Consider the following 21,034-nt stretch of genomic DNA (forward strand, 5'->3'; position numbering starts at 1 on the left):
CGGCACTTGTGCTGACGTGAGACCTATTACCGCTTACCCTGAGCCTGGGGCAACAGTAAATTTGGAAGTAAAGTTCCCTCCTGGGGGGTGGGGAAAAATTCTTGGCAAGTCAAAGATAAAGAAAAAGACAATCGGCTGAAACTGAAACACAGGCACTGGTGAGGAGAGCCTCAGGGCAAAGCTTCGGAGCTATTTGTAGCCTTTGCAGAGCTCAAGATTAAAAAGGCAACTGGGGAGGGCAGGGAGAAATCATTTATTTGGCACGTGCCAGGCCAATTCCCTCCCTACAATGTGGAAATACAGCTTTCCCCAACTCAACTAGCTGCTGTGGACTGTGGATCGTCGAGGGCAGAATTGAGTCTTATAGACGTGATGTGATGGCATTAGAGATGAGCCTGTAAATTAAAACTCTCTCTCTCACATCCCTGGAGCTTGGAGAAGCTGGAACTGTACCCGAGAATTGAAACGAGCATGCTGGATTTGTTGGGGGCATGGGTACAAGTCCCAGGGACGAAGATGGTTGCAAAACTTGAGTTACGTGAGCTGGCGCGCGGCATTGTAATGAATCAAGACAAGAAAAAATCAAAAGCCTAAGATGCTTCGGCAAAGCGGCTGGGATTAAAGCCTGCAGAAGGCTAGTGGAATGCGCTATAAATACATATCTGCATGCTGCGCCAACTGCAGACAACTCAGGAGCTGCTGGTTTCATCTGAGGGCTTATGCCAATAAGAGCCTGAATTAGAAACCTGGTGGCATGTGCCGAGCTGAACCTGTTACACATCAGAGGATGCCAAGGGCCGTGCCTTCCTCCCGAGGAATGCTCCTTTGCTTAGCTCTCTATTCTAAGGGCAATAAAAGGCAAAGAGGGGCAGTGGAAAGGCCGGCACAGCCCTGCAAAGGAAAATGTGGAATGTGAGCTCATCGCCACGGGTATTTAGGAAACAAGTGTGCAATTCGGGTGTGGCTGGACAGTATCGGTCGCGGGATGCAATTGGAGGAACGGCGTCTCATGAGAACAGCTTGTAAATTGTGTGGCTGTTTGCAAACTATTCTAACCTGAACCCGTCAAACTCACTCCGACCACGCTGGTTCCAGACAGAAGCACTGCCTTCTCCAGCCTCGCTTTAGTCTGCTCACAGGGTGCATCTCAATTGCTTGATAAATCCTTGTGCAAAAGGAAATTGCTGCTGAGAAATTGCTGCAGTGGTTTTCCACCATGGACCCCTGGGGGTCCACAGACTACGTCTAAGGAATCCACGAAAGATGATTATGATCAATCAGAAGTATGTGAATACCCACACTTACCATTCAAAAGGGGTCCGTGCTGCCCTTCAAAAATGTTTAGGAGTCCACAAAAGAAGAAAGGTTGAAAACCACTACCCTAGTACATCATCTTTGCACAGTCTTGGGCTTTTACTTTTCTGCAGGGGATGGCACTGCAAGGGTTTCTCTTTTGCAAACTCCTTCTCCTCTTCCTGGCTCTGCAAACCATTACATCCCTTCCTGCCCTCATGTCCTACAAGCAACAAACAGTGCAGCAAGCCAGCAGCTCTGTCAGAAAAAGGGCTCGCCTAAACCTGAGGGCATGCCTTTGCATGGAGAAATGACACATTTTTATTTCCCACTAACTAACATGTAGTAGCTAAGCATGTGATACGATCCTAGCAAAGGCAAGAATGTTAGCCGTCTGAGTCCTGGACTATGGGGGAGACTAGGATTTCCCTCACCCTAAATCATGTTAAAATTAAAGATAGTCATCATTCACCAGGATTTGAAGTCAAGTTAGGTACTATGTCGTAGCTAAAAACAGGAAAGAACATCTCCATCCTGACTGGGAAGAAGGGCCTGGAAACCAATGTTACACACTAGGTCTATCTCCTAGAGCCAACCCAAAGCTTTTATTGATAAACCTCTGCTCTCTCACTAGTTTAGTTCTCCTTGAAACGAGACCCTGGGTGGTTCTTCCATTCAGTTTAGTTAAGACCCCAAAAAGCTAAAATAGCTGCAATTGCTTGGAGCTCAATCATCTGCCCAGAGGCGCTAGCCTTCCTCAATGCAGTGGGAGATGAAGGCACTCAACACTTCTCAGGAGGCATCTTCCTGCACCCTACCACACCTCCAACCGGGTTTCCAACCTTCGTAGTTCAGAGAACGGATCCAATTCCCTTTGGCTAATGCTGTGACGACATCTTCAACTACACACCAGCTTCTCCCAGATTATTTGGAAAGAGCAGATGCTTTTTAAAGCTTTCTCTTCCCCACCAGGAGCATCAGGATGCTGCCATCAGAACAAAGATACCAAAACTAGAAAATGCATCTCCCAACACCAGACCCGGGAAAGCAACGCAGCAGATAAAGAGGCTGTTTTACAGGGTACGCTCCACTCTCCGGACAGCACGCGGATGTGGCTTAGCTGGCACAAATGCTTTTGCAGAAATTCACATATTTACTGATAGTTTCTAGTGATGCTTTCTCACCCTCCCACTCCTGTAACAACTGATATTTCAGCTTCGGATGCTAATTATCATGGGTTCAGACTGTAACATTTGCTAGGACAGAACTGAACAACCTTCTCCTTTCTCTCCTCAACCACAGACTCGGCAGGACAAGCGGGATCTCTGATGTACGGAGCAGACCGTATCCGACTAATCTATCACGGGGTTTTGTCCAGCATCGTTAGTTTGCTGTAAATGCTAGGTCTCATACATACAAAGGGCTTGTGTCCAGCGGCAGAAATGCACTTACCTAATAGCTGCACCCCCCGGGTGAGTCCGTAGACATCAATCAGGGCCCACAGGGGCTCAGTGGTCCTCACTCCGCTGAAGAACAACATTGCAGCAGAGTCATTGACTCGGTAAAACACCCGTCCTTTCTTGTCCACCCAGAACGCTATGATGTTGCCTTCGTTTGCAAACTCCTCTGGCAGAGCCTTGGCCCAGAACCCGCTCTGGGAAACCAAGTCTGGGCAAGCGTACTTTGGCAAAGTGTCTGGGTTAATCCTGGAGGGATCCTTAGAAGTAAATCCGAGCCGAAGGGCTCCACTCCAGCAGCACTGCTTCTTGGTGATCTGCAGAGAGAAGAGTGGCAATGACAACCTTTAGCATTTGCACAGTCCCTTACATGCCGGGGTTTCCACCCTGTAAGGCAGGTGTGCTTCCACCTGGGCATGACCCCCATAGGATCAGCTCCCTATTATGTGCTCGCAGGTCATTTTGTTCACTGCCAAAAGGCAGCTGCAGCTGGGGTGGGAGCTAGCAGCTGCTCTGCCAACCCACAGCAATGCTGCATTAAAAGCTGGGACATGATATAAATGATTTTGCATCCAATGAAACCTAGCAAGGGAGCATAAGGAGCCCTACAGCTCTGTCTATGTTGTATTACCAGGATAATTATATTCAGCCTACTCTTGCAAGAGAAAAAAAGTGCCCAAATTTCTAAGGACATCAAGACGTATTTCATATAAAACCCCACAAGCTACACAGCAGCCACCAGTGCTGGGCTTGGATATTGGCTCTGTCATGACCTGGCGGAGAACATCTACTACTGAATCACTGTCTCCGTTTCCTCCAGCTCCTTCACCTTTTCTAGCGTCCCCAGCCAAGTATAAAACAAGATTTCCCTCTGGTATCTTACTGGATTAGATGAGGACAGAGACAGGTGGGAAAGGTGGGTAGGGGTAGGGGAGAGGTAGCAGTCAGCCTCTCTCGGTAGTGATCAAGGACCAGGCACTGAGGCAAGGAGATAAACAGAGGAAAATGGCATGGGAGGATTGCAGCTGCCTGGCAGTCTGCTCTCAATTAACCAGTCCAATCTGTTTCTTCGCAGTAGGAGGTACCTGATGTGAGGAGGCAGCTTGTTTCTGTCTCCAGGACTTCTTGAAGGCATCAATTTGTCTGGATGGAGCAGAGCAGAGGCCTATCTATACTATTGCTGAAGTCACTTTTGTCTACTGGTGGCTGGCATATAGACTCTGAGAGACTGGAGCCATGCCCCGGGAACTGCAATGCTTCGCTGGTTTTGCCTGCAAACAGGTTCTGCCTTTCAAAAGGCAAATCCTCTATTGTTGTTTGTACCCCCCCAGAAACACCCGAGCCATGATGATCACCTCCTAGTCACGGATCAGAGCACCGTGCCCATCGCACCAAGCAACAACCACAGGCCTCCTGCAATAAAGCAGCCTTTGACGATATCCCTCGGGTTGAAGGAGAGTTGAAGCAAACCTGGCATAGAAACTCAATTAGTGCAACCGTGTTTTGATAAACTAAGCCTGGAGCGTCACAAAATGCATCTGAAGGCTGGAAGCTGGGAGGAAACACGGGTACTCTTTTTCCGAGTTGATTTTTACTGGTTCTGTCTTGGGGGTTTTTTTCATTTGCTACAGCACTAAGCAGTACGGGATTTGGCAAAAACAATCATTCAGCTCCCTGCACAAGAACTTGATTTGTCTCATCTGCTGTCTTATCCGTAGGAGCTAAAACACACCTACAGATGTGCCCAAGCAAGTACGGGGGCTCTAAGAGAGTTTCATGAAGACAAAGCTGCTCTGTTTGGTACGAGTTGGTGCAAAATGTTGATGAGTTTATGCAGGTTCTCTTGAACCACTTCTAGCACCGACGTCTCACCGCTCATAAGGTCTAGGATGACCCAAATCACCAGGAGCAGAAGAGGATGTTTCTGGTAGCACAGCCAAGGATGATGATGATCCGTACATAGGCCACTGCTTCTCTGACTCTTGTAAGTGGATGGACCAAGTTTGGAGACTCGCCCTGCCCACATGGTGGGCACTGCGCTCTTTCTTCTACAGGAGGCACCAGGGTGTGGTCGACAACAACGTTTATAAAAGGGTGAGTGATGACGTGGTACTGAAGATTTTGTTGGGGCTCATATTCATGTTAACACTGACGTCGTAGCACTTCAGCTGTTGTCTGGTCCACAGCACAGAAAATTCATGGCCACAACACGGCCTTCAGGCATTATCAGCACCAACAGTCAATGCCAACAGCAAAGATACAGTCGCGGGCACCGAGTTATCAGTCCCGCTAGTCCTGTTTTCAACAGACCTGAGATATTGCAATGCAGATTGGACAACAGTGAGCAGCAGTGGACTAAAGTCTTTGCTTTTATTTTGCTCATAAGGAAAGTTTTTTTGGCAAACGAGGCCCCCTGGAGACTTTGTTGCTGCTAGGTGATGACTTCTTGGGCTTGGAAGCCTCTTTAGGTGCCAAAGCAAGAAGGTCACGGCCCTTACAGGAAATTTCAGGTTTAGAAGAATGAGACTTATTCTCAACCGGCGAGACAGAAGGAGGTGGGGGAAGACATCCAGGCAAAGAAAAGCCCGGTCTCTCGGCTCCTGGGCGGTGGCAGGACACAGATTTTTCTGCAAGGGTATTCTCTGAGTGATGTGCCTGGCACTTTCGAGCACTTGATAGAAAAATGCAGGGCTTGCCATTCACTTGCCCTTCTCCAAGGCAAATCGGGCACTTGGTTGTTTACCAACCTAACTGTCTCCCTGATTGTAAAAAGTTTTGTTTGCCTTGAGGTTTTTTCTCTGATGCCTTCTGCCTTGCGTAGCAATTTTGGGGCTTCAGATATTGCCTTTCTTGTGACGCTGCTGTGCCCACGAGCGATGGGCACGCTCCTCCCGCTAGGCAAAATCTCTGCAACTTTTTACATGAAACAGCATGAAACTCTAGAGGAGAGACCGCGAGCTCACGGGAACATGAGGCGTCTCAGTGTGGGCACCGAGAACGACGAGGGAGGCTTGGGGAGGCTCTGCTGCCTTATAGCCATTGATGGAGGGACATGCAGAGAAGGGCAAAAAAGCATCCTCCCTGCAAAGTACTGCTGTCAACGGGCTCTGTGCATGCATGCGCCCACATGTGGAAAATATATGTGCATGAGGACTCGAAGAAGAAAGTGGGATTATTTATTGTAGCAATTTCCCTGCAAATCCGAAAAGGCCTCTTGGGACCCGGATAAACACGGCCTTGTTGTTATGAGTACAACTTGCTCTTTCCCAGTCTCCTGCCAACGTCTTATGCTCATCACACGCTCCACGAAATAAATATTCGTGTGGCTGCACATGTCGCCTGTATTAATCAGCACCTATAAACAAACAGCTGTCAACATAGGCTGGCTATAGGCAAGTGGGTAGCAGCGTCGCAATCTAACGTAAACCCTGCCAGGAGTTTGACACAGCTGGACACACATGCTCCTTTTTGCTAAAAAAGGCAATGGCTTGTGATGGGCCAAATCCTCTGCTCAGCAAACACCCGCAACGAGAAGGGCTGGGAACAGGCACCGTCCACACCCGGGAACATGAGGCTGCAAAGCAAGCAACGAAGCTGTTTGGTAATTGCTACTGTTTCCTACGTCCTCTTGGTGCTGGGAAATGTGGCTGGTGTTACCCCCCGCTCTGGTCCCTCCTGATATCCCAGGACCCCAAATTTAGGGAGGCAGAGGAGAATCGGCACTAGAGCATGGCCCTGGAAGTCGCCACTCCTTTTTATCTGGACAGCTGATCGGCTCTGGCTTCACCGGGCTCCCTCGAGCAGCGGAGACGCCTCTGGGTTTTGCTCTGCTACTTAGCAGATGGTTTGAAAACCCACAACCCATCACCCTGGCTTCCAGGGAAGGTTAGACTGAATAAGGACTGCAGGATTGGGCATCTCAGAATCCCACATAGAAAAAATGGCATTCTGCAAATAATCAGCTGGCTACAAATGGACTCAGTGGAAATGCAAAGACCGTCTCCAGATTTACACCCATCCCCATGGCAAACGTTTTGCTCACGTGCCAAATTCCCATCAGTTTCCATGGAAGCGCCATTGTGCACCCATGGGAGATCTGCTAGCTCATCCTTCATGCACGTGGCGAAAGCTAATACCCCGATATACATGGACACCTACAGATATGCACTCCCTGAACTGGCTCAGAAAATGGAGGAAACAGCCAACAATCTTTGCCTAAGATGCAGAACGAGACCCAATTCTCGATGAGGTTTTTCAAAAGCAAAAAAATAGGAACAGCAAAATCTCACCTCCCTCCCAACCACCTTACTACATCTTGCAAGCCACATGTGTTTTCTATTTCCAAGTTGTGGCCAGGATTGGAAGACGAGTCCAGGATTTCCAGCCGTGGATGGAAGGAGGAGGGCAGAACTGGGAACTAGACTATCAGTGAAGTACCTGAGAGGACAACGACGCCTGTGGGAGGGATATCCCACCCGGGGTCTGATCTCGAGAGGTGCTGAGTACATTTCTCTTCTGCTGAATCCAAAGGAAATTGAGGGAGCTTGGCAACTCTCAGGTCTGATCACCCCCCAAGGTCAGAGTCCAGGCTTGCAAACCCAAGAGCTTTGGATATCTGAGAGAAGCATCCAGGCTTTTAATCCTTTATTTAAACTGAATGGAAGGGGTAATGAAATCTTCTGAGGCTCTGCTCACCTCCATTCAAGAGCCACAAACAATACTCCACGGGGGAGCTTAATCTATCCTGGTTTAGACGTGCCCCAGGGACCACTGATCACGGCCAACAGCACAACCTTGAAAAAGGATGTCATCTTCAGACAAGCAGCCCCGGCTTGATGGGAAAAAGGCAGTGTGATGTAGGTGTACCCAATATCTCCTAACCCCCTCAGAAAAGGAACCAGAAACCAGGGAAGCAGAAATAGCCACCAAGGAGGACCACAGAAGGGGAAGCCACACTATTGCAGCAAGTCCTGTTGGCAGGGCCAAGGGCAGCTGCTTGTGAATCACAGCGGGAGTAGAGAAGCAGGGAAAGGCTTTCCCTTTCCCCTGGCAGGACAACCCCCGTGGCAGCAGCTCCAAAGGGGCAAGAGGGTCTGGACCATGTTTCAGCTGCACAGCTGGAAATGCGGCTTCGGAAGAGCTGGGCGCCGTGTAGTGCTGACATCTGCGAGCACAGCTTTCTACTGAAGCAAGTGAGATGCTGCTGGCGGGCCTGGAAACATACTCTCCAGGTAAGCCATCCGCTCGTCCTCGCATCCAGCGTCCTCACTGGTCATGGGCTGGAACCGGAGAAAGTCGTCAAGTCTATCCATTTCCAACAGATACGGCGGGGTGATACCAAGGTCTGGCCCGGGAAGGACACATCAGTGATCCCTCCTCCGGAGACAGCTGCTCGCAGGAGCAGGGTGCAGAAGTTGGTAGCAAAGCAACTAGGAAAATCCGTCTTCCAGCACAGAGGTCGCACTTAGAAAGCACCGAACAGCAGCAAAGTCAGCTCCAGCCTCCTGCACTGCCATCGGCAGTAGGACTGGGCAAGTGAGGGCAAGACAGTCACACCACAGACCTGATCTCCAGATCCCTTAATTGAGCAGGATCCCAAAAGGTGTCTCAGCTCCTAAATCCCCATAGCTGGGGGCAGTAATAAGTACAAGGGGAAACGCCCGATCAGCAAGAGGTAGTGAAGGCAGTGTAGAGAGACACCTTACTGACTAACTAAATCAGAGGTATGTAAGCTATCGTGAGCCCAACCTCACTTCTTCAGGTGCTGTGAAAGGATGTGCACAGAGCAGCCTGTCAAACAGAGAGAGTGGCTGAACAGCACCCAGCCGACATCCGTGGACTTAGAGCAGAAATTTCAGTGCAAAGCAAATGGTGGCCAAATACTGCTCTACACGAAGTACCTGAGAGGACAAGCAGCTGACAAGGGAATTAGCCAGGCCCACAGGAGAACACTCTTTCTCCTGGCCTTGACTAACTCTGGGGTGCCCTCCAGGCTCTTCTGCATTCAGAAAGCAGCTGCAAAAATCATTCTCTTTTCATGCTGCCATGATCATTGCACCAGCCCATCTCTTTTCATCTCTCCCCTCCTCCCTTGCATCCAACACCAGCTGCTTGCCACTGCTCCCACGACTTCTTGCGTCCTGTCGCTTCACAGATCATCTGTTATTGAGAAGCCAGCTCTGCCCTCCAACTGTCCCACTTGTTAACTTCACCGTCATGCGCGCCGTGATGTCTGATGAGCTGCATCTCCTGCTCGGAAGGAGCTCCCTACGAACATGCATATACCTACCTCATTATCCCCCTCCACTCTCCCCTGCCATGATGCCTATAACCCCGGGCTCTGCTGCTTGCACCCTGTAACTGTCTCATTCTCTCCCAGAGCTTCCCCATCTGCTGCATTCACCCATTTTCTCTTGTCTGATACTTAGATCTCAACCTCTTTGGATGCAAAGCACTTTGCACACCCGAGTCCTGCTCCACGATTAAGACAAGGTGCTGCTGATCTGGTGCTAGACTCCAGCTGCTGCCATGGAAAGACTTTCCTTCCCTATGGCACTTCTCTGGTGGTTCGGTTATATATAGCTCGCTAACATTTTATGCTCCTTGTGTTTCTTGCCAGTCTCCTGGAGGCTGCAGCACGCAGCGCACGTGTGATGATAATGGTGAAGGAAGTCACTCACTCACCTTAAGCCTGACCTGCTCGTAGATAACTATAGGCCTGTTGCTGAAGGTTATGGCATTGCAGAAGCTGGCCTGACGCTTCACTGCCTTCTGAGTTGTGTCCATGATGATCTGGGACCCCTTGGTGTGGGGGTGGAAAAGCAGCGGGCTGATCGACAGAGCTCCACACTGCGGGATGGGGAGATAGTGCTTCTGCTTGTGGTGGCATCGGTGAGAAGAAGCTGGAAAGGGCCCACCTATAGAGTCTGGCAAAACACAAGAAAAAGAAGGGTGATTCATTACAGCAGAACCACAGGGGGAAATACAAGGCAGCCAAACCCCGATGCCATAAGTCACCGATAAATCTGGACTGCGCCTTAGATGGTACAAGCCTATATCCATGCACAGGTCTGATGATGCAGAGCGCGGTAGGGAGAAAACACCCCAGCCTCCAAATTGGCAGAGAGTTTCTGGACCCTAGTTTCAGAAAGAGAAGTCACCTTCCCTTTCCTGACCACTTCTTCACCCGGCTGCCACCAAACCGCACGTGTCCCATACCCTCCTCTCACTCCCGCTGCTCCATCAGTCTCACACCACCCCGCGGCCTCTAATAAGGGTGAAGTGACACGTTACACTGAGACCGTGCTAAATCTGTGGGATGACAAGTGTTGAAGCATTGCTAGTGTTGAAGTTCGAACGTGCTGTGAGCAGTAGGCGAGGGGTACTACCGCCTCTTGCTTGCACAGCTCTGACTTGCCCGGAGACGGCTGGAGAGCTGGGGTGAGGCTGGGAGCCCTGACACCCGGGCTCTATCCCTGCCTGGGCGGGGAGGGCCGGGAGCGGCGCGTCCTAGGACGCTGGAAGACTTGGAAGATTGTTTGATCTCCGTGGAGCAGACTGAAGTTACTTGAACAGGTAGCAGGGCTCAGCGTTAACCCTCACCTGAAGCAGCGTAACTTTGACATTGCATTAGTTAATCAGCCTTAATGTATGGACGCTCACCCTTAGCATGCACTAAGTGCAACATGTAACTTCACCCTAAACTACTGCTCAATATCCTCCCAGCTGCCGTACTACACATACACACACACACATACACACACGCGCGCGTATTAAATATACGGCATTGTGAAGTAGCTTTCTTAACTCATGAACAAATTCATTCATCTGCCGCCTTCCTTCGTAACAGGAAGCACACACATTTGAACACAACATCAAGAGCAAGTCATCTGCTCCCTTTCCCTCGCGCACACACTCTTGAACTGTGAGTGTGTGTGTGTATGGGGGGGATGATCACAGGAATAAGATCTGGATTATCATTTTTTTTTAAATCTCATTAATTGACAGCGCCCAATGGGACACAACCAAAGCAAAGCGAACTCAGGCATTAACTAAGGCACAATGTGTCAAGTTGTCTCATAAGTTATGCACATCTATGTGCCACATGTTTAACTGCAGCGTTCGGATGCACAGGCGGCATCAAATGAGCAAATGAAAACAAAACCCTCTGTGCAGCTTAGACGGCAATTATGGATTCAGGATTCATACCACGGAGTCACAAAAAGACTTCTGCTGTAGCTACCAACATTGTCTAAATTAGAGACAACAGCGAAACAGAACTGGACCCCGCTCTTCCCAGACTTCGGGGGAGCTAGTATCTGCGTCCAGACTTGGTCGCTTCCTCTAATGACCTGAACCAGGCCCTCTGAAACTTTGGAGGAAGACTGGTTTCTGATCAGAAGTCTTCAGGTGGGCTCCACCGCTAGTCAGTGGTTTTATCCTGCTTTTGATTTATTCTTACACCGCAGATCTCTGACAGTTCGACCAGACATCAGTAGGACTGTTCTGTACACGAGGGTTTCTACACCGCTTTAGCGGGGATGAAGTGGGTGACGAAGCATGCACCCAATTCAACACAGTACAAAAAAATTATATGGAAAGCACGTCTCCCCTTTCAAGCCCAGTCCGGCATGTGAGTGCGTGGGAGAAGACTGTTTTTTGGGGGGGGTTTAAGTATAAACTATCAATGGAAAATGAGTGATTAGGGGCTGCAGTGGCCTCCAGAAGGAACAGTGGGTGTGGTATCGCAGGTGGGAAGGCATGGAAGGAGAAATCAATGAGCGCCATTCATCTTTTCCATAGGAACATGCGTCTGATTTACGGCAGCTGAACGAGAAGTAACAGGAAATAAGGTACCGGTTTGCAGGGCTGGCTGAAGTGATCCCACTGAATCTCCATCCGAGATACTACTGTATATAATTGCATCCTTTTGCAAGTTCATCCCGCTCCAAGGGTCTCGCTGCCATCAGGGCCCCTGAGAGCGTAAGCACGCGCACAGAACAGCAATTTCTGTCCCCCAAAAGAAGATGAAGGAGGAGTGATACTAACTGCGCTGTGGAAAAGGATCGGGACTATAAATATCTTCGAGAGTGAAATAAAACGACAAGCGGGCATTATGCCCCTCTCTGGAAGATGCAGGACAAGACGCAGCGGGAGAAAGCTGGTGGGGATTAGCTGTTAAGAATAGCTCTTGACGGAAGCAGCAATTTAGCCGTGGAGCAGGCTCCCGAGGGGCAGCGATCGCTTTGTCGCTGCAGCTGTCCGACCGCGGGAGCGAGGCTGTGTGCGATCCCCCGCACGCGGGGGGCCGGGGCGAGACGAGGTGAAGCACGAAGTCCTCTCTGGCCCTGCTGTCTAACCTGGTCCACTAGGATCCTGCCATAAGTGCTATGAACCTTTACAGGCAAACCCCGGGGCACAGAAGGGAGGTGGAAAGACTTTACACTTTCATGGAGATGTCCGAGGTTTATAAAAAGCCACTTTGGCACTGGATTAGCTGGATTCCCAGCACACGAGGGTGATGTCCGAGCACCAGATACAAACAGATGCTTATAGCTATAATGTGCTGGAGACTTTATGCAGAAAGCAGAAGCCAAGATGCAAATACAAAGGGAGCTGTTTCAGCTTCAAACTTCCCTCTAGATTTTGGTCCTGGGGTTTGGGTTTCACTTCAATAAACAAACACCCTCTTCTGCAAAAGCCGCTTGTGAATCTGGGCCTGAATCCTGTAGCACAAACCTGTCTCTGGTAACAGAGGTCTTAATCCACCCACCGTGTCTCTGCGTATTGTAGAAACGCAAGTTTTAACCTGCTCTCGCACACGAGGGCTTTCATCACATTGAAAACCTTGGCTGCAGTTATTAGAGCTGCTGTAACTCTCCACAGGACATCGTGCCCTTTTAAATTGTGGTAATGGAGTGACCGAAAGCGCTCACAGCTTTCTAATCAGGCCCTGATAACAATGCCGCATATGCCCGGAGCATCTGCTGTAGCAGCATTATGCAGCCATAGGGAACCATGCAATCTGCGGGAATGATATTGGGAGAACGGTGATTTACTGAGGGAATTGGCACTGTTGAAGGCAAAGAGGTATCATAGACCCTTCCATGACAGGCTCCTCTTGTGCCCTGCACGTTTAAAACAGCAGCTCAGCACAGCTGCAAGACAGCAAGCCTTAGAGCAGAAGAGACAGGCCAGGGAGCAGAAGCCGCGCGCAGCAGGTTAATGCAAATGAGGAACGAGATTCCTTTCTCGCTCTCTTAATTAAGAGCCAAGTTCCTGTCTCCTTATCAGCGAAAACTCCTGCTCGCTGAAAATCTGCCTGGGTAAGCGCTGAATAAGAACCTGCAGGGGGAAAAAAAAAATCCATCATAAAAAGGGCACCCAAGTAATAATGGGACTGCTGCCTTAGAAATGCTTAGAATGCAATCAGGACTCGTGGTAGAGGTGATATCTTTTATTAGACCAACTAGATTTTTGCAAAAAAACCCTCAAATGTCTTTAATTGCAAGCTTTCAGGCACAAGCACCCTTCATCAGGCGTCGGAGAAAAGATTGTAACAGTTCTCCTGAACTGGAAGAAAAGGAAGTTCACGTTTCATAGGAAGTTTGAAGGTGGTAAAACCTCCTGTTTGGAGAAGTTCATTTCGTATGCAGATTCAGCTCAGAGACAAGTTGGAATAGTTTCTTTACCTCGAGGCTGGTTGTTGGTAAGCAGGATGTATTCAGATTTCCTTCTGGTTACCTAAAAAGGGCTCTCACCCAGTCCTCGTAACTCATAAAAGAGGGGCATTGCCACCGGGGGGACAGATTTCCCTTCCACTCAAGGGCACGACCAGACCCACAGTCCTTCCTGAGCCACGGGCGTCCAAGCTCCTGCAGTTCTCAGCTTAACAACATGCCTCGAAAGCTCGTTACTGACCTTCCCTGTAGCATCTGTGCTCTGCAAAAGCGAACCTGTGACCGATGAGAAACAAACTGATGGGAAAGGCTGTTATATGGATCGGGGGCTCTGTCCTTTTCTCACTGAAACAGGGCTCGGGCTTGCAGCTGCGAGAGTACAGACAGCATCCTACCTGCAGGGCATAATGAGCAAAGCTCTCCTGGGCATACAATGGAAAGGCAATCAAACACGACCATGATGACAGGTGTGGTACAAAGGACCTGACTCGAACAGAAGAAAGGAAGCTTTGCAGCATATGGCAGTGACTGTCGTGAAAGCAGAAATGGAGAAAAACAAGTCTCTCGGCTGTGGGCATGGATAAGCATGGGTCAACCGACTGGCAGACGAGCTACAGGGAGGAGAATGGGCAGCGGCTGCAAGTGGGGAGCGAGGAAAGACGAGTTCACTGTAAAAGGATCCAAATACAATTGCTGTGTCCTTGTCTGAAGACAGCTTAAGCAGGATATGCAGTCCAGGGGGCTTCACCATAAGCACGCTTAAGGGAACAAGAAAGGGAAAAAAGAGAAAACATATGCAAGCGCAGCGGGGGGCTGAAAAATGACGGAGTCTATCTTAGATTCATGGACTGCAAGGGGCTGGAAGGGACTTCCCAAAATCATTGGGTTCAGCCCCACTGCACTTGCCAGGGTGCGTCTATCCCGGTCCTGGAAGAGCAGGCTTGCTGGGAGAGATGGCTGGGCAGCGAGACAACAGCATGAAAGAAGTTCAGTCCTGGATAATAATACCGGGGGGAGACAGCCTCCCCTGGCAGCCTGCTCTCAACCAGAGGAAGATACTGCAGGATGCGTGGGGCTCTTGCACTGAGAGCCACCACAATCGGCTCTTGTTCCTGCAGACTTTGCTTCACAGCAAACTCCGAGGCAAGCACAGCTCCTACAGGCAAACAGGAGTGGCGGGGGCTCGCAACCAATTTTCCCCTTTCCGAACTGCCCTGGGACAGAGCGAAAGTGCTGGCAGGGAACGGGTAGCAAAGAGGAGGCTTTTCCTGTCTTGCCAATGCAAGTGTATTCGCTTTTCTTGGAAGAACAAGGAGCTGCCCGTTCCAAACTTAAGCACAAGTCTCCTTGTGCCCGATACATCAAGGGAAACACTGAGAACAATCTCCCGTCTCACCCCCCTTAAAAATTTATTACCCTTCTGATACTGCCAGGCTATTGTCACCGGGGACTACTTCTGACCATATAATTACCAGCTGGATAGCAAAAACTGTGCATTTCCACAAAGAAAGCACACACTTGGTACATGTCAAAGAAAACACTCGGAACATGTGAAATGGGTTTGATACTGAAAAGGCAAGGCCCGTGTGGATGGGCTGAGACTAAAACACAGCGAGGTAGTTATCCTGGTTAGCCTAAGTCAAGCAGAAGGCTAGGGAGACTTGCACCTTCTTTACTAACTAAATCAGAGCTATATAGAGTATAAACTTTCGTGAGCCCAGGCTCACTTCGTCAGATGCTGCAAAAGGACGTGCACAGAGCAGTGTACAAAATGGAGAGAGCAATTTGAATATAAAAAGCATGGAGGGAGAAGGGAGGGATGGAGAAGAGAGAACAGAGGCAGGCCGTGCTAGCAGAGGCAAACAAGCAAGCAAAGAGCAAAGGGGTCAGAAAAGCTAATCCAGGTAATGGGATAAGAATCCATCATCTCTGTTTAAACCATACTTAACACCATCCAGTCTGTGGATGAATAACTACTCTGGTCTAAAAACAGCTGCCTGAGCTCAGCGATGAAATGTGCAGGGCGGTTGAAGCGTTTGGCCAGAGGCCTTTGTGTCTTTCTGGACCCGATGCCACATTGGTGCTCCTTCTTTCTCTCATGTAGGGATTGCCCTGTCTCTCCAAGGCAGACAGAAGAGGGGCACCATAAGTAGGTGATGGAAGAGATGACACTGGTAGGGTTGCAGGTCAACGCACCTTGGATGTTGCATGTTATTGGGTCCAATGATGTAGTCTGTACTGGTGAGGGGGCATCTGGATCCACTGCAAAGCCTGGTGCCTTGGTGAAAATGGGCATTAGGTAGCCTGTTGCTTGAGACACACCACTTGAGGTTGGAGGGGCTGTCTCCACGTCAGGACAAGTTTGTCCTCCATGGCTACCTTGAGACAGAAGAGTTGGAGGTCATGAATGAGGTGCCTAAGGTGTTCAGGCTGGGGGCACTAGGTGACGACCAGAGGGATTCTGCTGTCCTTGTTTTGGGGTTGGTATTGTAGCAGGGCAGAGTGAGGGCTGAGTCTGGCTTTGATTTGAGTGGCTACAAGTTTTAATAAAGTATTGTAATGGTAGGAATCCCTGCTTCAGATCCGTACGTCTACATCCCGTTCGGTGGGATCGGAGCAGGTACAGTAGTAACACCGAGCTTGGATCTAGCGGCATGCTTAAGATGAAAGCTGCTAGCATGCAAGCAGCCGTGGTGCTCAGCTGGTTTCCAATACAATGTGATGGCAATGTGGCCATTACAAACCTTCACCGTGGTATCTAGGAAATGAACCGGCTGCGTGGACTAATTCCAGAGTTAGATTTACGGAGGGGTAAAAATTGTTAAAGCCCTGTGAAATTTCTCTACGGACGCCTTCCCGTGTGCCCATACAATGAAGATGTCACTGATGTACCTTAGATATATTAGGGGGACAATGGGGCAGCTGTGAAGGAAACGGACTTCAAAGTCAGTCACAAATACGTTGAGGGACAATATGTATGCCCATGAAAATGCTATTCGCTTGTCGGTACTGGAACATCAGACGCAAATAGTCTTAACTTCACGGAAGCTTGGGTTTGAATGTTGGTATTTTAGGGATTTAGCTGTCAGGTGCACCAAATGCAAAATACCAGCTCCAACCCCTTTACCTATAACTCGTCAGCTCCAGACCACATTGTCTTATTGCATTACAGAGCACCGAGGAGCCCTCGTCATGGACAAGGACACTGTAGAAACGCAGAAAAAAGAGAGACCCTGTCCCAAAGAGCGCAGAAGCTAAAAATGGGGGACAGCAGAGATACAGAAGTAGAGCGACCCCACGAGACAATCCTGGACAGCATGCTACATTAGGTGGTCTCAGCTCACCAGGAGCCGAGCTGGCGTGTCTTTTCCCAGTCCTGATGGCAAAGGAGAGTTTTAAGGAGGGATCAGAAGGAGGGCAACGCAGCAGCTCTACCAGCACTGATAAGGGGCCAAGGAGGCCACATCCTTTCCTGGGCTGGGGTTAAGGGTATGCAAGGTAAACTCCTGCCGTGTTGCCAACCTGCTGAACGGCAGCTGGATGAGACATTTCAGCTCCAAGCTCTTGCTTGCTGTGAGCTCTTTGAGGTCTCCTGCATGGTTGTGTAGTGCCTACCCCAATGAGACCCTGATCTCGACCGGAGCTAGGATACCACAGTCGGCCGGACCACGTGTATTGACTACGAGCTAGAGTAGTAGATGTTGCATGTTCGGCCATGTCATGTCCAGGGCCACGAGTTGTGGTGTGGTGTTAATCAGTAGGCAGTGTCTGGTGATGAAACAGTCGCACAGATACCCTCTATCATTGTAACAGTCGCATCTAAGTGAAAGCTATACGCTACCAAACAGCATCTATGATGCAGGGCTCAGCAAGACAGAGGCACCCGAGCTGCTATGCTCCACCTTGTGCTTGTCTTCTCCAAGCACAATGGCAGTGCCTCTTCCCTGCCTGAAAACCACAGTGGGGCACTCAGAGATGGTCTAGAAGCAGTTTAGACACAGCAGCCCACGTGGACCTCCATGCTCCTGTGGCCCATACTGCTTCTGGTAGCAGGAAATGCTCAGGTTTCTCTATGCTGTGCTGCACAGGAGGTACAGACAAGCCTCTAGAGTGAGAGAAGCGTGGCAGTCCACACACAGAGACATAAAAGCTGGACCCAGGGCACATCCAGACAGAAAAAGAAAGCAGAGCTGAAGTTAGCCCTGTAGCTGCGATGGCTTCACTTCCAATTAAATACCTACAGGATTTGGTTCTACTTCACTTTCAGAGGCGTAAAAGAGGAGTTGCCTTCAGCAAATTCCCAATGATGCACGAGTGCAGAGGTGGCGTCAGATCTGGACCTACAGCATGAGACAAGGGCGACAATGCGCTCCTAGGATCGGGCAGAAGATTTTGGGCACGTCTACACATCACCATATTGATGTGCTGGGGCACATGGTCTACACGTGACCAACAGCTACTTCGCCATGTTGGCGCGCTCCTCCATTTTAGCATGCCGCTGTGAAATAGCGGTGAAAACTAACTGTGTGCCATGCACACAGTGCAGTACAGGCAGTTAGCTACTTCCAAAAGGAAATACCAAAGCGCGGCGCAGTAATAACATCACCGTTGGGTGACATGTAGACGTGCCCTATGAGTACCAAGGAACTATCTACATTAAAAATGCAGCACGGGGATGCTTCATGTTATTACAAAAGCATTTTGCATGTCAAAAATTATGAAGGGAGTCATGGAAACCAAGTGCTAAGGAGAAAAAGCTCTTTCATGCCACGTGACAGCAATGGCCTATAAGTTTGGTATAAATAACAGGAAATACTAATGTATATGAAATATTATCAACCTATGCAATTCATTCCCGTAGCAGATTGAAAGGCAATAGCTATAGCTTAGGTTATTTTACAAAGTCTAAATTACCTTGCAGTGGATAACATCTCTTCTTACACACGAAAAGATAAAGGATCATCATATCTCAGGCTTCAGGGTATAAACAGATCAATAGAGGGATAGGAAAGATTTTTTTCTCCCCCTTTCCCACTGACAGGACTGAAATATTAGTTAAGTGCATTATGTGAGTTATTCTGCCTTATTCTGAAGCATGAGGTTAGACCCCTCAGCTGACAGACCACTAGTCTCATTCAGTGCGAGAGCACCGTGCCTCCCCAATGAAAGGGCAAACATTGAAGTAGATCATAGCATTGCAAAGAACCGGCATACAGCTCCTACCCTTCACCCCGGAGGGAGCTGCACTCGGCACAGACCCAGGCTAACAGAGTTCATCATGTACCAGGCTTCAGAAACCGGCTGCATAAAAGCAGACCCCCACTGCAAATAGTTTACGGCCACGCCGTACTTCTGCGGTCCACAAATCAATGTAGAAGATGTTTTCTTCAAGGGGGCCTCAGAGAGGCTGTGCTTTAAAAAAGACATTCCCCCTGCTAAATATAAATCAGCAGGAGAGGGGTTTGGGGTTTTTTTTTTCTTCCAAAAGATTAACCACTGTCATTTTGGGATCTAGTTCTGGAATATTTGTCAAAGTGCCAGCAACCTCTTCCAGTTCAAATGCAATTTAATAGAAAGTCTATCCTGGACACATTTTCCATGTCTCGTGCAGTACCTTGGAAGCCATGATAGTAAAATCTCCTGAAAACAGAAGAAAATATGGATCTGTCAGGAACAAGCCCTGCCTGCTGCTTAGAAAGATAAACACAGGGACGTGGTAAAGTCTTGAGAAGTAATCCACAGAACAAAATTCAGACAGGTCGCATGTGAAGAAGCATTTGTGGGAGCCTCAGCTGGCATAAACTTCCAAGCCATGGGGTGGGGAGAAGATACAAGTCACAGAACAGAGACTTGCCTTCTGGTGAGATTTGGATCTCATGTCCATCTCCCTTCGTTTCAATCCATCACGCTGCATCGTCCGAATCAACCCTCTACGCGCAACTCAGAAACAGGTCTGCTGCCCAGAAAGGTTTGGTTTTGTGGTATAGTTGTGCAAACGCAATACTCCACAATGAAAATAAAAGCCCCAGGCCACAAATACTCCACCTGCGAACCACCCCCTCTCCTCCAGCCTTCTTTCTGCACCGTGAGAGTATGGCAAACTTCCCACTGGCCCCTGCCACGGGACGAGTATAAATAATACCTCCGCAATTTCACAGGGATAAAATCTGCAGCTGATTGACTCCCTACCACGAGTGTGCTCCAGACACACAACTTCCTTGTTTTTAAAAGATGACGTTTGCAACTTGAACGCGGAGCCCATGACTGCATGGCGATGGACGGAGAAACGCCTGTCCAGCTTCGGAGAGAGCCTGAAACCAACTGAAAGATATAAGCTGTCCCATTCACATCAGAGTCCTGTACATTTTTTTCCGAGCAGAAACTGCCTTTTTTCCAAAACCATTAGTGTTTAGCAATGACTCCAAGGCATCTCTTAAAGACTATAACTCGGCTGGGCCCTGCTATGCTACTTGATATAGAAAATAATAGTAAAACACCAGTCCTTGCCTCAAAGAGCTTAGACAAATTCAGTATTTTGACTATACTGTTGGCCAGCTGGCAGCGCAATAAACCTTTTTTCCCCTGCCCACCCCGCCCAGCCCAGATCCACCTGCAGTTACCTTTTCCTTTTCAGTGTTTTTGAACAGCTCAATTTACGAATAAAACACGGTCATAAGATTTTGTTTTCCCCCCATTTGAACTCAAATAGATTTCACACCAATTTTGGAGCAGGTGTCAGAAACCTCATGGGGTTTCAGTGACGCGCACATTGGTTTCCTGTACTTGTTGCAAATTTGGATGCTCTCTTTGCTGACAACCTTCAAGCCTACACAGAGCAAGACACCTTCAGCTCTGTTCTCACACTTTCACCCAGCTGGACACTAGGGGTTTTTTGCTTAGCATTCAGGGCCTCAAGGCACACACCATTATCGAACAATGCCCTTTTCTAAAGAATCTCACCCACCACTTCTTTTTTATGTCTGAAGTTTTCCTGCTCTTCCCACTGACAAGTCAGCCATCTAGAATTGGTCTGGAGATGCTGTAGAAGTGGGGACAATTTGGGCTTGTTCATTTTATTTCCAAGTGTGGCACTTGAGTCATATTTACTTCAAGCTCCTCTTCCTGAAGCTCCTCACTTCTGCTATTTACAGAGTCTCTCGAGGACATGCCTGCTACCAGCAGCTCCTGACCACATCAGTATTTACAGCTTAACAAGTGCTTTAATCAGGGCACGATTATTTTCCCAAATCCAGGCAATGCTTAGCACTAAGGTTTCTACTGCATGACTTTCATGGCTTTATCGCCTGTTTTTTCCTCGGTTGGTTCCTGCCTGGAAACATTCGTGAAACACTTTGGATGCAGAAACAAGGCCCAGGCTCCCTTTCCAGTTGTGCTCTAGCCAATGCGGTGGAAGTGGGTATCACAGCCGCTCGTCCAGCACAAGGGCAGTCCTGAGTCCACAGGAGCATCCAGCGGCTGAGAGCTTAGATGCCTTGGCAGTATCAAACATTTCAGAGCTGGCATGTCTAAGTCAATTTTTTAAAAATTAATTGCACTTCTCCTAAAATGCCATTTTAGGAACATCCCCTACCACTCCTCCAAGCA

The 21,034-nt window shown here is 49.0% G+C and overlaps 1 protein-coding gene across 3 annotated transcripts in view; it reads right to left on the bottom strand.

Moving 5' to 3' along the window:
• The window catches only part of NEURL1 (neuralized E3 ubiquitin protein ligase 1), a 210,314-nt gene that overhangs the window by 67,389 nt on the left and 121,891 nt on the right, over positions 1 to 21,034 (bottom strand). For all 3 annotated transcript variants that reach the window (XM_090057619.1, XM_090057620.1, XM_090057621.1), the window contains exons 2-3: positions 9,435 to 9,676; positions 2,746 to 3,067 (exon numbers count right to left, since the gene is read on the bottom strand). In XM_090057619.1, the coding sequence (XP_089913745.1) occupies positions 2,746 to 3,067; positions 9,435 to 9,676 (564 nt within the window). The remainder of the gene's footprint in view (positions 1 to 2,745; positions 3,068 to 9,434; positions 9,677 to 21,034) is intronic.

Source organism: Crocodylus siamensis, chromosome 7 (genome assembly GCF_052110815.1).
Source record: "Crocodylus siamensis isolate JL-2025a chromosome 7, ASM5211081v1, whole genome shotgun sequence".
In the NCBI taxonomy this organism is placed as follows: domain Eukaryota; kingdom Metazoa; phylum Chordata; order Crocodylia; family Crocodylidae; genus Crocodylus; species Crocodylus siamensis.